The following is a 17,208-nucleotide window of genomic DNA, read 5'->3' on the forward strand; positions in this document are numbered from 1 at the left end:
CGGGGTTTTTTTTTTTTTCTTCAAAGTGTATGGGAAAAGATTTCAAATTCAGCTGCAAGAGGAAACAAAAATCGTACTGAACAATCCAGCCGCTTCCCGGCCACCGAACTCCCAAAAGGCGAACGCCAGAAGGCTCCGCCTGGTAGGAAAAACCTCAACAGGAAACCCAAACTCACACAAACAACTGCGCACACACACACACACACTGACAGCAACCGCACAAATAATGGTGCCCGATCTTTCTAAAGTCGCGCAACATTCGTGCATCCCGCGGAGTAAGGATTGCGAACCCCCCGGAAGAAAGGAAAAATCGGGTAAACTAAGAGAAAGCTGTAACCAAAAAAAAAAAGAAAGGGAAAACAACCCCCCTTCGGGGAAAGCATCAACCACGTGAGCCGCGGTGGCAGATTTCTTCGGCTTTCGCCCGCCCGCCTTGGGCCTTGGGGTGGCATTCGGGACTTTTCACTCGCACATCATCGTGCGGCTGCTGCCCAATTTTCCCGCCAGCTCCTCGCTGGCTTTAATTTCCGGTCGTATTCGGGTGAAATCGAGGGTGACTAACGAGTACCGGAACCGCGCGGCAAGTCCTGGGCCTCTTTTCGGGACCACTCTCCGGGGCTTCTCCCCAGGCGGAAGCCACAAGCAGCGTCGGTCGATTGTGGCGACGGTCGTCTTCGTCGACGGAAGTGTGGTGGTGGCCCGAAGGCAGCCCGAAACTTTACTTCATCTCCGGAAACCGCCGTCCGTTCCCGCCGATTCTCGGGACGTATCGGGAGGAAAATCGGGAATTGCTTGAATGTGAAATGAAAGATAGTGAAAAAAGAGGAAACACAAGAACCGCTTTCCTCGCGTTGGGGATGGCGGGGTTTTGGGGAGAATACTCGGAAAGTTTGAGGTAGAAGGTTTGCTAAAAATTCAGCTAACAAATGCAAATGTGCAAATGTGAATCCGGCCGCATCGAGACCACCCCTCCCCCCACAACACCCTTTCCGAAGCGCTCACCCTTGCCCGTTCGTTCGTTTTCCCCACGTTGCGCCGGAAAGTCGGCAAGCTAGCGATTTGCGATGCACCAACGTTCCACCGGTGGTCTCTTCTGCCTCTCTTAACGCGCCATTTGCACAACCCCATGCGGTGCGGCTGCATTCATGTTGCACTACTATTTCCCAACATTTTGTTCACCCTAAAATTGTTCTCCGGACAAATTTTCCTTCACGCATCTTTGGCTGCTATCATTATTGCACTCGGGAGGAGAAAACCCCCGTTTTACTGCCAGCAGCTGGCGGTGAAAATGGCCACCCGTTTTTTTCCATCTCCTGGAAAAATCACGACGGTACAGCGAGTGCCACGGGAAAGCAGTTCGGGAAAACGAAACAATAAAAATAATAAAGAGAAAAGTGTTTGTGTGTGCGTGTATACGAAAAGAATTTTCGCTCACCGGTTTGTGTCCCGGTGGCGCACCCGGTTTATTTTTTTCCCCCGCGAACCGGAAGTTTTGAACTTTTTAGTGATGCCGTTGCCCGGCTCCGGAAGCCAAGCGACGAAGCAAAGAAGAGATGAATACGAGAAACCAAAACCAAAAAACAAGACGAGGCACATCTTTTCATAACATGTTTTCATCGGCACAAGTTTCCCGAACACCGATTGCCGTGAAGGAAAAGCACAACAACACGGCACAAGTGTGAGCACACGGGAAAACCAACCGGGCGTTTCGCCCAACGTGGCCGCTGATTGCCGTGATTTGGCGCGCGAGTTCTGATCCCGGTACGGGGGCCCGTTGAAGCCGTACTCACCGGTGGTCGGTCGGAGGCAGCAAGCAGACGGTATAACTTTTGATGTAAGTTTTATGGCGACGAACGGGCGACGCGAATTTTCCATCACGAACCAAAGAACGAACGAACGAGTTGTGCGCCTTTTGCATACCAAATTTAACCGACCGTCCGGTTCGGGTTTCCGGCCCCACACCGGCCACGTGCGTTCTCGTCCACGTGGAACCATTTGATGGGAAACTTTTATAATCGAACCGTCCCAGTTTTGGGGATGGGCATAAGATTTCCCGGGTGGGTGGAAGATAAAACCAATCCGTTCCGTCCACTGGAACGCTTCGGGGAGAAGACGAACATTGCGAGTAAACGGAACGTTTACTGCTCACCTTCGGCCGGCAGTCAAGTTCATGACCGCAGTTGGAACATCGATAAATCTCGGGCGTTATTTATGGGCGTAACATGCGCCTGCATGCAACGCCATTTACTTTTTCCCCCATATAGTTTGGAGTTTTAATGGTATTCTTCTACTTCACACTCCAGCGAACGATGAAACATTTTTGTATCTGGATTTATTTCTTAGGAAAATAATCATTCTTTATTCCTACAATCATACGATTATAATATTGGACCATTGTAGTGGAGTTTCTAAATTGTACATACACATGAAACAAACTCATTGAACATACTTTTTTATATTTTACTAGTTGGCTCGCTCAAACATGTTTTGAGCGACATACAACTGTTGAAAATATTTGGTTTTTAACTACACATTTTGATTATTTATTCTACAGGTGCCTCTGTAAAAATGAATGAGTTCAAAAACTCTGACGCCTAAGTTTTGGATTTTAACATTTTAATCGACATTTAGATTTCGAAATTGTAAATTATTTCGACATTTTTATTCACTAATTGGCATTGATATTACTTCACAGATGCTACTACATAGAAATACATAGATATGTCATAAATAAAACTAAATAAAATTTGTTATTTTTACCACCAAATAACAAAGATTATTTTTCTTGTTATTGAGAAGAAATGATTTGTTCGAAATCAAATCTCCACGCTCTGTGAAAAGCCATGCTGCTGTGACCGTTTAAACTTGCGAGTTGAGATTACACTTCGTATGCCATTGCTGAATGTAAACAAAGAAATCAGTAATTAATTAAAAATCGTAATTAATTAAAAAAGTATGTAGTTTCCAGACATGAGATATAGTTAAAAACATATTTCCACGCCTATGGAACATGTGTGCAAAGTTTGATTAAACATGGTTCAGCCTTTTAGGAGGAGTTTTAACATCAACACCGTAACACAATAATTTTATATGCATATAGATGAGAATAAAGCCGACGAAAATTAACTTTAAAATATTAGTAATAACCAGAAAGGATGTTTATTTTGATTCAAATGAGGATTTTTCAAAGAGCATTCAATTCTTTTTCTGCAACCAGCAACTTTTTCAAGAAATTACTTGAGTGTTTTCAAAGTTAAACATAAGACGGTCCATTCCATGCTGCTTTTCCTTTTTTTCTCAACAAAGTTGAGGTTAAACATCATAAAATCATGAGACCGACTTTTGTTTTACTTTTAAATATGTTGCCTAATGGAAGTGCATCTGAGACGAAACAAAATGCAGCCGTAGAGCAAAAGTTTGTCTGTACACTTTATCCTTAGCTTAGTTTTGCTCATGGTGAAAGGTAAACAAAAAATAATCAGCGTCAATTATGGCAGGCTCGTTTTTTTTTTTGCGTCGTTCCCTTTAACGCACCAACAGCTTACGCTTTCCCCCCCGTTGCTCTCTAATTGACGAGCTGATTTAACGCCAGCGAAGACGAGCCGGAAATTATGTCGCAAATATGGTCAGGGCTCGTAATCTCATTATGGATATTGCCACGTATCAAAGCGACGCCTGCAGACGGGCCAAAGATGGATCGGTCCGCAGGCCGTAGGAAGAATACCCGTCGCTAAGCTGCCGCGTTCGCATTTTCATGCCTTCGCAATTTTCTCGTCAAACTTGCGCCAAAGTGAATAATTTGTTTCCAAGTTTCATTCTTAAGGGCTTCCTGCAGCATCGATCCTTTTCAGTGTGTGTGTGTTTGTGTTTGTGTGTGTACTGTGGTTCGGGGTTGAGTCATTTTTTCTTTGCAGTACACTTTTCCGCTTTTCCGGGTGTTTTTCTTTTTTTACTTTTTACCTAGTCTCCTTCGTCGCGCCCCTGGCGGACGAGCGTCAGTAATGGACGTATAAATACTTTGTACGCATCCGCTGGCGAGCGGCTAAATGGGCGAAATTGGCACATTCGTCCCCGGCTACTTTTCGGTGGCCAAACGAACCGATGAAGCGAATCGTAGCATTTCCCCTCCGGCTGGTGGCGAAGGGAGGGCAGGCGAAAACGAGACGCCCGTCGATGGTCACTTCGGTGGAAAACCACGGACCATGCAAAAATAACACGCCATAGAAATCCGTCAAGCGTTGAATTGCTTTTGGGAAAACTTTTCATCGTTTCTTTTTTTACTTTTCCCGCATGTCCTTTCTTCTCCAGTTCGCCGTTCCGTTCTTTAAACAGGAATCATTTCCAGGATTATTGATGATTACTGAATGAGACGCCAGTTTGCCGTGGCGTTCAGCATATTTCTTTCGCTCCCCTTCCCTGGATGCTCCCCTTGGGCTGGACGTGCGGAGAGGGTGCGGGTCCGGTTTTCCATTTTTAATTTTTCCACAGTCGACCGCCCATTTTCCGAGATTCGATCGCGATACGTTCCGCACGGTCACGCAGTAATTTTCCTCGTGGCTCCCAATCAGCGAAGGTCGGAGCGAAACACCGCGTGGCTGCGCCCGGGATGATGTATTGATTTTTCACAGCCACTAAATTGTGGCCGAAAAATGGCGCAGCCAAGTTGTTGATTTAACAATTACCTCTCCCAACGATTTCCCGGTTGATTGAGCACCGGTTTTGTTTCAAAACCCTGTGCGGAAGCAGTCTACAGCGTACCGTTCAGATGAAAACCCCAAGTTTTCGAGCCAAAAACCGGCAACGACGATAATGTGCAACAGAGGCCGTTTCGTTGAATTCGCTTCTGTGGTCCTGTCATTACGGACGTTTGGAGTTTTGTCGCACGAAACCCACAAACATCCGTTTCAAAAGCCATCCCAATGAAACTAAATTACATTTCGTTCCCAATTAAAATTCCTCGAACAGCACAGATCATGCCTTTGTGCGTTTCGTTTCGAAGGCAAGCTTCGATCCATCTATCACTCGGCCGGGTTTGGGTTGTGAATTTCATTGCCATTCCGGTCGAACTTCAAAGTTTCTCTGCCATTGTTACCGATTCCGAAGAAATGTGGTCCATCCTTCTGTCCCGGGAAGATTTATATCTGCGATCTGAGAATGTTACTGATGTTGGATTGAAAGCTTACTCTAAATAAACAATAAATATCGAAGCAAGATCTTGCTCACATACGTGATCCACAATGTGCCACATTCTTCGGTGAATGCTTTTCGGAAAAACAGGTTTCAAACAAATTGGATAAGGTAACAGAATGCCGTGTCTGTTCCGTAGAATTTATTACAATCATCAGTTAATTAAACCCTTTCTGCGAAATGATAACAGAACTAACGAAGATGTAACGCGTGTAGCTTCATGAAGTGAGATTAGAGGAGTGTGGTCCATTGTTTAAACTTTGGTATTGCAAGAATTCTAAGCTAAGTTTTAGTTCGACAGTCTAATTTGCTTTTCCCTTGGTGAGAGCACTGCATTTATAGTACAACCTGCGGTTGATGGCTTTTCAAACATGATTAGTTGTTTCTGTTCTTTTTTTTTATTGTTTTGTTTGCAAAAATGCTGTCGTTTCATCGAGAGAAGCAGATGTTTAGCAAATCCTACACGAGAGATCCTATGTTTGTCATGTTGGATAGCTACTGATGTGTAATTTTAATATTCTTCATTTTACTAAGCAGAATAATACTTTTGAATAATAATTTTAAAGCTCGAAACTAAACATTAATGGTTGAAACCGAAGTGTAAAATTCCGTTTGTAGAACTTTTTTCCCGTTTCGGAAAAATTTCGAAAGATCTTGAAAATAATTATTTTAAATTAGTTTAATGATTGTGACTTGGTATCAACGTTTAAGATAATTTATTGTTTTTTACCTAAGGTTGATATCAACAACAATGCCAAGTAATTCAAGGACTATTATACAGATAACAAATGAGAAAAACATCTGTCATACGACTCAGATTAGTGCTCTTGCAATAAATTTAAATTTGAAATTATATCTCTTAACATAACACTTGCCAACCTCAAAGCATTCTATTAATAATTTTTCAATTAATGCGTTATAAATAGCAGAATTCAAACAAAGTTAAATCAAGTTTAATTTTGTTTTATTTAACAAAAGAGAAATTGAAAGAAGTACTGGAGTTCAACTTAAACGAAAACATTCCTAACCATCAAAAAGTTTGATTGAACGTATTATAAATGATTCATAAACATGTTTGCTTCTGCCAGTTCGGTATACACTTTACTGATTCGACAATTTCAGAATTTCCTGAAATGATTCAAAGCAAAACATACAATTCTAGAGAATTTTTCAACTATTTGATTCTCAAAATCACCGCCCTAACTCCGCATGGCGAGAACACAAACTGAAAGAAAGGAAATCCGTCCCATCAACGCCAGGCACTGGCACATAATGCCCCACTGTTAGCGGACTTATATTAACTTTCTAATGGTCAGTATCAGAGTGCACGGTATTGCGAAAGGTTGAGTGAAAATTAAAAAATATTTGCCGCCACTAATTGAACCTAATTATGATCTATATAGACAACGGGCAGCCTTCTAGCCCCGTTGTGCGTCGTCGCTTCGTAACGAACGGTTTACTTATTAACATTTTGCCCAACGCCATCACTTCCCGGTGGTTACTATACCACAACACCGAGCCATCTCCAGAGCAGCCGGCTCGCGATCGTACCCGGTAATGGTTTCCATTACTGTCGTTATTTATGCCGCTCCGTTAATATGTTTCTGCGCGGAAAAGTGGCGCTAAGATAATGCACCCAAATGGGTGTGGGGCGGACGCCTTCTTGGGACTACCGTTTTCCACGCTCAAGAATTTCCAACCAAACGGCACCCATAACCTTCACCTCCACGAACGAACCCCTAGACCCCTCGAGATCGCGGCCAAATGCATTCCACATTCCACTTCTCGCCTAACCGCTGTTCCGTCCTCTCGCGTTTCGGCTGTCGCTGACTTTTCCAACTGCTTCATGGTGATGGTTTCATTTTTCCCCTCATGTGAAAAGTACTTCATGTGCGTCCCTCTTTCCTGTCATTTCGTAGCGTGTAAGGATCATCCACTTCCATCCTTCCCACCGCCCTTGAGCGAGTGGGCGGTGTACGGAATCCCGGTTGGGTTGGTGTGTTTGTAATTGTTCTAACAACCGGCCGTCCATCAGCAGGCAGGGTGTGGTGGTGCAGGAGCGGAGGGTTGTTTCGACCGCAACCGGGCACGGAACCAACCCGAAGATATTACGCCCGGTTTTAATCAAGACATTTCTAACATTTTCTTTTCTACCTTCCTCTCTACCCCTCTGTTGTGGCCGCCCTCTCTTGCTCTGTCGGTAATAAATGGATATTTATAATAGCGACGATGCGAAATGGAACCGACGACACGATCATCCGCCCGGACGTGGTCGAGAAGGACTCGGGCCAGGTGGCCCTCATCTCCATCGCCATCATCACGGGGCTGTTCGTCTTCATTGGAACGGTAAGTTAAGTTTACGCTGTTTAAACTAAAAAACTAAAGAAGAAAATTCCCTTCTTTCGCTCAATTTCGTTTTCGTTTCCGAGTTTGGTTTCCACCCTCCGACGCTTTGGTTCACGGGGAAGAAAAATTTCCAATTTCAATGCAAAGGAAATCGTTTTTAGTTCCCAACATTTGGTGACTGCTGCTTCCCTTTGCTCTTCGGCTTCGCAAAGTTCTTCTTCCAGGATTTCTAATATTCGCCAATGTATCCGAATGGTAGCAACATGTTTGTCGTTTGCTTTTAAATGAAAACGTTTAGAAAAGGTAATCGTTTTCTCTATCTGAATCACAAACCCTCGTTTTTATTGTTATCTAGCACCATCAGGAGAGAATCTCTCGAATTGCTCGAAAATCTTACAGGGAAACAATTTTATGAAACTCGTCTCATTCATTAAATCTTGTATCTTCATTGGGAAATTTCTTTCATTGTTATTTCAAAATGGTTGGTGTAGACCAACCAAGAAGAATCCGGGTCAACACGTTAGTATTATGTTGTCTTTAAAACGTGTAGGGCAAAAGGTCCCGTTTTCGTAAATTCATATGTTTCATGATAGTTTCATTTACTTAAAAAATTCTCTTTTATCATATGTAAGCAAAGAAGGTGATGGAAAAGAAAGGTTTAGTTGCTTTTGTGAACCAATGAATCCAATTTATTTTTCCACTCGAGTTAAATTTGTTGCATCTTTTAATTATCTCAATGTACGTTTTTCTTTGTATGGTTAATTTATTGTGCTTTAGTGCATTGTTAGAGACAATCCAGAACTGCGAGTCCGGACTCGCTCTAACAAGCACCTGTCAAAGAAAAAGAGGAACTGTTAGAGATAGGAAATATACAAATAAGCGCGGAAAATAGACAACTGGTTCTTTCTGTTACAAACAAACTCAGGGAAATAAAAGACTGAAATTTTGGTTGTTTCTACAACCATAGAGCAACTTTCTAGGATTCGTTAATTTAACGATCGTTTATAACATGTATTGTACAATCATTATTTTTAAATTTTCTCAAAAATAACACATCTTTATCTTTTTCTTCGGTTATTTGATTTTTTCCAAAAATAAACCTCGTACGCCATCCGTACGGCCACATATTCTCACAACTTTTCTCTCGCATTTTGTTTTCAGATCGTATTCTGCATCTATCGGCACCACCTGCACCGGAACTCGACGTCGATGAACTTCGACAATCCTGTGTACAGGAAAACGACCGAGGATCAGTTCAGCTTGGAGAAGAACATGCAGAGCCGCATGTACCCGAGCACCGTGGGCGAAGAGGTAAGAGCGCTGGCCCGGGACTACTCCGTCAGCATACGATAAGGGGGGCCCCGTGTGCCCTGGGTGTGTGTACAGCAGGACCCACTATAGGTGATGGTGGGGGTTCGCGAAGCCACTGCCAACCAACCCAACACAAACGCACGCACGCACGTACACAGCTAAATGTCGGACACAAATTTCGAAGAACGTCTCGTTAGTCAATAGAAAGATTCAAACAACGACCACAGCAGACCGGATCCATTGTCGGGCTCCCAAACGATTTTCGCGGTTCGAAAAAAGGCGTACCAGTTTAGCGAGAACATGATGTATTGTACGAGAAAAGAATACTGAAGTGAGCAGAGGAAAACATAAGCACACACAAACACACACTAGGCATAAGGAACAGAACAAAACGGATGGTTTAGATTGGATATTTATACGCGACGAATGAAAATCTCCCGCTCAGTAGGCGAAAGAGGTTTTCACACGGAAGAAACGTTGGAAACGATCCGTAGCAACGCAAATCAAAGCAAGAATTTCATAAACCGAGCCCAGGGGGCACCGACAGGTAGATTGACATGGGAAAACGTTGAACCGTTTTATGAAACAAGCACTCAATTAAAACGAAGCTAAACAAACTAAAGACCCCACTTGAGCGCAAGAAGCGATGGAGCAACCGACGAATGAAAGGTAAATCAAAGGATCTAGTTTAACACCACCGACGAACGGACATACAACGGACACATACGCTCACTTGTGGTGGGCGAGTAAGGTATGAAAATTTTAAGGACACCCATCAACGTGCAACCTTGTGCACCCGTTGCCAACACCGGCTTAGCAACGATTGCTGCATAGAAAAGATCGTTATCACGGGTTGCTGGCCGCGTTTCGCCTAAGGGACCTACCGCTACCGGTATATATTCATGGATACTTCTTTCTTTTTTGCGTATCACTCACCCTTCACGTCCACCACGTGCTGCATCGTGTCAAGAGGTAGAAAAAAAGTGAACTATAATTAAATAGAGAATTCTTCGTCCTCGCAAGTCCCATCCGTAACATCAAAAAGGTGATTTTTTTTTGCCACGTGCGCCTGCCCCGCATTCAGAGCTGTGTAAAACTAATAACGTTTCAGAGTTTTATCCCATTACCTTTCGGGGTTGGCGCCAAGGCAGACAAGGGCCGCGTACTAGTGACTGACTGGGAGCGCAGGGCACATATTAACCTGATTAAATCCATGTGTCCATGGTCGTGGGTGTGTGTGTACCCGCTCATGGAGGACAAAAAAGCCATGGTGGAGCCCGGTGTTGGAAGCTGCGCTGCCGGTAGAACGGAAGGGACGGACACACTGAAACACTAACTGAAAGTTTTTCTTTATTATTTATATTTTCAAAAGCAATCTCGCCACCATTTTTCGAGTGCCCGACTGTAGTATGGTGGGTGAGATGGAAGGGTGTTTTTTTTGTTGTTGTTAATAACCACGTGCCCCTTGGTAAACACCCGGCATGGTCCCCTATAGTTCTAATGTTTGTTTTGAGTACTTTCGGTCGTACGTGGTAGTGCTGGTGTGTTTAAAAGCGACACCCGAGCAAAACAAAGTACTCGTCGAGGGCCAGTATACCGAGCCTGGGTCTAGCAATCGAATCGTTGGTCGAATCCACACCTACCTACCATGAAGTAAAACGCCTAACTTTTGTCCCATAATTAATCTGCCCGGTGAAGAGAGAGGGTTCCCGTGAATCTGCGCCGGTTTCCGATGTGTGTTTCTGTGTTCTGTGTTTCTCTTTTGTCACCATGGTGGTGACTACGGCTCCCTTCGTGAGGTCGGCACACGGGCATGAATTATTCACGGCCAAACCTTCATGCAAGCCTCACCGAGAGGTGGATAATAAAATAAGCTAACATACATACGTAGAAAGTTTTAAGTAAACATCCCAGCCCTGCCGGTATCGGCAACTTTTGTGTCCAATGCTCGGGCCGCTCACACTTTCGGTCAATTAAATGGGAAAGTTTGTGTTGTGCGAACACAATTGCTGTGCCCGTGGAAGTACGCTTTCGCCGGACGGATGCGATTTTGGATTTTATTTTGGCTCGGGTAAGGCCTGGGCGGGTAAATGGCACACGAAATCACCACCGATGAACTTTATGTTGCTTGCAAACTTGCAAATGCAAATCCTTGAGCTTAGTCAAAACGAGCGGGTGGGAAAAAAACACGGAGTCGAAACCCGGGGTGAAATGTGATTTTCATCCCGGCTTTCAGTGCTCGGCAGCATTTCAGGCTGCCCTCCACTTGTCTCCGGTGAGCTGAGGGCCCAGTTCTCCTCAGCCAGCTGTGGCCAGCGCGCGTGTGAAGGAGATACCTCGTCAGCCTTGTCGCGTTTGCCTTCACAAGCAGAAATAAAACTAGGTTTGGAACTGGCGTTTCACTGTTTCGGGCAGCTGTCCGATGCAGTCTTATCCCCCCCACCTTGTACAACACAAGTGCACAGATTTTCATTCCTTTCGTTTTGTCTGTTTTCAAGCAGAAAAAGAAGTACAATGAAAGCTGAATATTCCGGTACGTCTTTTCATCTCCCCTCGCAACTCGGCCAAATTCCCGTCCGACAAAAGAACGGTTCCCAACCGATGTGGCCTAGAGCAACGCATGCCACCGAGTGACTTCTAATGCATGCACCGGACAGCGCCATTTTTTCCCGTCAGAGTTGCGATATGCAGGGAGCGTTTTTCCTTCACACAAACCCACACAAATACACACAGACACCAAAGAAGAAAACCAAGCTTAGGTTTTCATTTTCTTTCTTCTCCATGACGGATGCACAAACACACACACACACACACACACACACACACACACACACACACACACATACACACAATGCTTGGTTGGGGTTGACGCTAAGAAAGGATTTAACTTCCGGCCCGGGTTTCCATTCGGGATCCCTTCGGAATGAGGGAAAAGAAAGGGTGGCGTACGGTACATTAAGCGTGTCTTAAACATACTGCTACTTAAAAAGGAGCACCAGCAAAGGATTAGCGCGGGTGGGACAATCGGGAGGAACGAACGGCACGGGAAGGATTTAAAACAACTCACCGAAAGCTGCCCGTCGGAGATGTCCTTTTAGATCAAGATTAGAGCAGCGGTCGGTGGAAGCGTTTGGTGAGAAGTGAGCATACAAGTACCAAGATCCGTTACATCCACAATTTTACAGTCGTGTACATGCTAGAGAAGTTGAAATGGATAAGCATCAAGACGATAACCTCCGCTCGCTAGATCGGCAATGCAAACCGTGACAGGAAGTAAGCTTTTTCACGTCAAAAAGTGAGCTTTTCGTAAGGCACATAGTCGCCTTTGGTTTGAAAGAACAACTTCCAACTAAGTAGGCAGTTTCCATCCGAAGTCGTACGGGATTTAAATCATATGAGCAGAAAATTGATTGAAGAACGTTACTATCTTGTAAGTTTCTGAGCTTTGCAGCGGAAAGGAAACCCCAAAATGATAAATAACATAGTTTTTGTTTTCTTTTCTGTTTTCGTGTACCAAAAGGACATCGGAAGCTGTCCGCAACCGTGCTAACGTTCTTTATATCTCTTTTTCTCTGCTCTCTTTTCTTCTTTCTTGCATTCTTTCTTCGACACTTGCTCTCGCTTCGCCAACATTTGTGTGACGCTGTGTGTGTGTGTGATGATTATAATGTATCTTGTCGTTTTTATTATTTTCTACTTCCTCAAATCCTTTCGACGTTTCAAATTATTATCCTTGCAATTGGCCCGTTACCGACGGATATGCGGATTTCATTTCTCCAACCATCCTTTGACGCTTGCCGATCGGACGGTTCGATCAGATCAATACATTTCATTACCGCACATGAAGCGTTTTTCAAGTAGACTAAGTGAAGGAAGGGCATTAAACTCCGCGACATTGGAAGAATGGGGTTTTGCAGATATTTAGCGAATAGAGAGGGAATTAAACGAGAACGGAGAGATTGTGTACGATAAACCCAATGTGTGGAGGAAATGGTCAACTAGTAGAAACCAATAGCAGCCGAATGCGAGTTGGTTTTGTTCTCAATTCTCATGGGGACCCACGGAAATCTCAACGGTACTGCTGCACTTTCAACACCACCACCAACCATCACCATTACCATCATCAGCAGTGGCACGCGTTGCAACACGGGTACCGGCGATCTGCTTCCATTTGGGTTTCTTTTTTCCCGGCACGCAAGCGAAACATACCAAACACCTTGAAACATGCCGATTTACTAAGCTAAAAGAATTTTGTGAATACGCAAACTGCATCGTAACTAACAGCTACAACTGCACCAGTGCATCAATAATTCAAACCAAACAAGAAAAAAGCCAAACAACACCCCCAACAGAACGGTGGAAGCGAACGAACGGGGGTTGATCTGGCGCTGATCAATTCAGAGTAAGGTAGAGAGAGAGAATAAATATGTGCTCCTTCCGTGCAACATAATTTTCCTTGAGGACATTCGTCGTTTGACTTCCCCATTCGTCCGCTAAACCCACACCACATGGGAAGGTAAGAAACGGTAGCGGAAGCCGTTTTTTGTGTTTGCTCGTTGTTGCAATGTTAGAGAAATTGACTTTTTTCCTTCGATTTTTATATTCGTTTCGTGCCCTGCTCTCTGTTTCCCTTTGCGCGCCTTAGTGAAAGTATTTGCATGCTACTTTCAACTTCTTTGATCCTTTTAAACACGAATGTACAAAACATTTTTGCATGTTACAAAATATTTTCAAGGATCTCATTGAACAAATGTGATTAAGGGAGACTTGGGCCATTTTAGATAGACATTAGGAATGAGCTGTTTTCGAACTAAACTACTTTATATTTAATATTATATCAGGAAAACAATACTCAATTGCACGAACATGTGGCGTGATTTTTGTTTTACGTTCACTTAAGAAGTAGAGAATTTGTCAAAAAGAAAATTACAAATGAAACCTTATAAGGCCATAATGAAATCCCAAAAAAAGATTAATGGTTATTATAATTGTTACAAACAAAGCTTCTTGTTAAAAAAAAGTTGACTGCACGAAAGGGATCGTACATACTTGGAGGCTGAAATCGTGTTATCCAATTTTAATTTTGTTTTGCTTCAATTTAATATATAACACAATTACAAAAACTAGAAAAATTCCATTCTCATACTGTGTTTTTCGTTACACAACATTATGCCTTTGTTTGAAAACTGTGCTGAGATTTGAAATTGTTTGATTTAACAAACCTCGCGTCTGTGTTGATACATTTAAAAAATAATTTTTCTCGTTTTACGCGCTATGAAACATTAAATGCTCTGCATGTGGTACGAATTGTGTTTTTTAAGCCAGTCAGTGTGAAACTCTTCGTGTTCAAACAACCCATGCTGGGAAGTTCGACGATGGGAGCTTAGGACGAAAAGTAATTGCATCTCGATTCGCTTGAACAACGACGGTCCCAACGGTTGATGGAAAGGGATTTCTTCTAGTAAGCATCAAATCATTCGCTCGTAAGAAGCGGTTCTCAATGAAATACGAGTCATATAATCATTTCAATGTGGGAGCTTAATTGAAATTGCACTGGCAGACGTAGGATTACATTTACTAAGAACACTGGTGCCGGTACTATTTAGTTATCACCAGGAAAGTTGCGTTTTGTTACTCCTAGGAAATATGAAAATTGATTTCTACGAAAGCATTTGTTGTATAGACATAATTTACTCAGCAAATTAGTTAATTTTTGTCGTTGTTGTATGTCTCTAGGAAAGTTTTGTTCGCCATTATGGACGTGTTTATTTTCCTGTCTGAAATTCTTCTTGTTCCTATGCATGTAATTTAAATGAATTCAATTTTTCTTTAACTTTCGTAAAATTTCAATTTCTTTTGGTCATTCCAATCGTTCCATTTTTCTAATTCATTTTTACAACCCCTTCAATTTCTTCTTTCAGGCACAGGAACCCCTAAACAGACCGGCCACGAACGATTTCGTCTAACCTACAGCCATGCCGCGACACCACCAACCGACGACGATGAGCTCAAACTGATTCAAATTAAACCATTTGGAACGCAAACATTGGACTGCTTGTTGGAATGGCGAGCAGCAAGAGACGCAAACAACACAACACACACAAATTATTAACCACCAAAAACGACGCAATCCAATACTCAATACTCAATGGTACAATAGGCTCGTTCCGGAAGCGTTCGAAATCGCAATACATCGGCACCCCTATCGTTGTGGAGTTTATTGCTCCCAGCCCGGAACCGGAAAGAAATACTACGACCCAACAAACACAAATCATTGCAATAGTTCAGCCTCGAATGTTCGCCAAGTGCAACGGCAACGGTACAGGAAAATGGCAAAACCTAGAAGATTCGTCAAACCAAATGACTATGTTTTCCACGCACTCGAATTCGCCAAAAAAAAGTAATTGAAGTTAATAGAAAAAAAGAAGTTTATCGTTCGTAACGATTGAATTGAGCGCAAACCCCCCTGTTTCCCGCCCGTCGAGGCTCAATTCCTAGCGACAATGGGAGGTTCTTGGTGTCCTCTGGAAAGGACGATAACACTATAGGGACGCTAAAAGAAACGCCGCGGCAAGAAGAGTGTCCTCCAAGGTTATATATTTAACACACAATAATTTATAGACAGCCCGTACGCACGGGCCTGTACAAGGATATACGGTTAGGTTTCATTTGCTAGCTAGAAAAAAGAGGAATTAGTTGTACTTCACTCTCGGTACTTGGAACTTGTTTCGTTTCCTTTTGGACCACCAGGCTTGATCCGACCGGAGGGACAACTGGTTTTCTTTCAAACTATATTGCCTTTCGGGAGAAGAAAAAACACTGTAGATAAATTCTGAAATTGCGGTTCGTTGACCCCACTGTGATCGAGGTTTGCTAAGCCTACACAATGGTGATGATGACGCATGGGAAAAGGGAATCAGATGTTTAGTACATTATTATAATTATTGTTTGCTGTTAGTTTCTTGTCAGACTAGGTTAATAGAAATGGCGTGAGGCGTGTGACAAAGGTTCTGCTTCCACGCAACGAGGATGAATGGAAAATGGACGATCGGGCACGTCTTTAGGCAAACAGTTTAGTCAACCAGGACACCAATGTAAGGCCAAGTCGTCCGACCGCGGTGCAGCGTTTAGGGTGTGTGATCGTAACGATTAGGAATCGTTTTGATAGCACCCCACACGTGGTGTTGGCGTTAGTGAAACTCGCCCGAAAACATGAAAAATTATAAATGTAATTGTAAATATAAAACCTTCCTTTTTTCCGTTATGTTGTTTCTGTTCTTCTCTCATTTCACCATCATTGCACAGAAAAGAAATGTGTTTATGCTGTTTAAGTTGCTGCTGTTTCTATCACTCTTGCGATTGGACGGATGACAAATGCCACTTCTTTTCACCTTTCACCAACCTTCATAGCTCAATTTCAGCGTAGATAGTGACAATTCTACCCTCCCCTATACCTGTCTAGGACCGTTCGATAACTAGCTCAACAACCGACACTCGTTGTGTGGGGTTAAAATAACGTTTGTTCCCGTTTGTATTTTTCCATTTGCGGTCCGTGTCAGTGAAGTTGTTAGTATAACAGGGAAGAAAGTGGGTTTGAAGGAAGAGAAAAACGTAGAATAAAAAAGCAAAGAAAAAGTGGTTAATGTAACAAAACATTAATCCAGCACTTTCGAAAAAGGCAAAAGAGTGTTCGAGAAAATGGCGGTAGAGGAAACAAATTGAACCGTTCGGAAGTAGTGGGTAAGAAACGACACTGAACAGTAGAGAAAACACGAGAAGACGGAAGCAGGACGTACACAGAAACACTCGCACACACAACATACAAGACTTACCGAGAATTTATTCCCGTGCACACACAGAGTAACATACTACACCTAGGTTATGCGTTGGTTTTTGCTCAGATTTTTCCCATTTTTAGCCCGAGCAGGGCCGGCCGGCTCGCCGTCCACCGAAAATGGGCAGCGGGCGGTCTGCGAGACGTGCGTCGGGGGCATAGAAAATTGCTCAATCTATAGCGTAGTGTGTCGGTTAGGGCCAGGATGAACGCCTAGCTGAGGAAGGCAGGCAGAAAATAAGTGATGAGAACGTACTAACGGCGAGTAGGTGTCACGATGTATAGGAAAATAAACCTACGAACGGCGAACATCCCTGGACCCAAAAATAAAAACCTTAATCCTAACAAATCTCTTGCCAAAAGTCCCCCTCCAACGGTAAAACGGCCAAATATTTTTAAAATATTCAAATATAAGCGAACACGCTCAAGAACCAGAAATCATATACCACGCCTAGTGCAAACAATGAACACTATGTAAAATCCATCCAATCTTCCACGTTCAACGTGGTCGACAAAATCCCGTCTCTTCC

At 43.3% G+C, this 17,208-nt stretch overlaps 1 protein-coding gene across 1 annotated transcript in view; it reads left to right on the forward strand.

Annotated features, from left to right (window-relative positions):
• The window catches only part of LOC131259622 (low-density lipoprotein receptor), a 205,601-nt gene extending 189,493 nt beyond the window's left edge, over positions 1-16,108 (forward strand). Inside the window, exons 15-17 of the mRNA XM_058261161.1 lie at positions 7,412-7,533; positions 8,695-8,844; positions 14,766-16,108. Of these exons, the coding sequence (XP_058117144.1) occupies positions 7,412-7,533; positions 8,695-8,844; positions 14,766-14,810 (317 nt within the window). The 3' untranslated portion in view covers positions 14,811-16,108. The remainder of the gene's footprint in view (positions 1-7,411; positions 7,534-8,694; positions 8,845-14,765) is intronic.
• The last annotated feature ends 1,100 nt before the right edge of the window (positions 16,109-17,208 follow it).

Source organism: Anopheles coustani, chromosome 3, assembly GCF_943734705.1.
Source record: "Anopheles coustani chromosome 3, idAnoCousDA_361_x.2, whole genome shotgun sequence".
Classification (NCBI taxonomy): Eukaryota; Metazoa; Arthropoda; class Insecta; order Diptera; family Culicidae; genus Anopheles; species Anopheles coustani.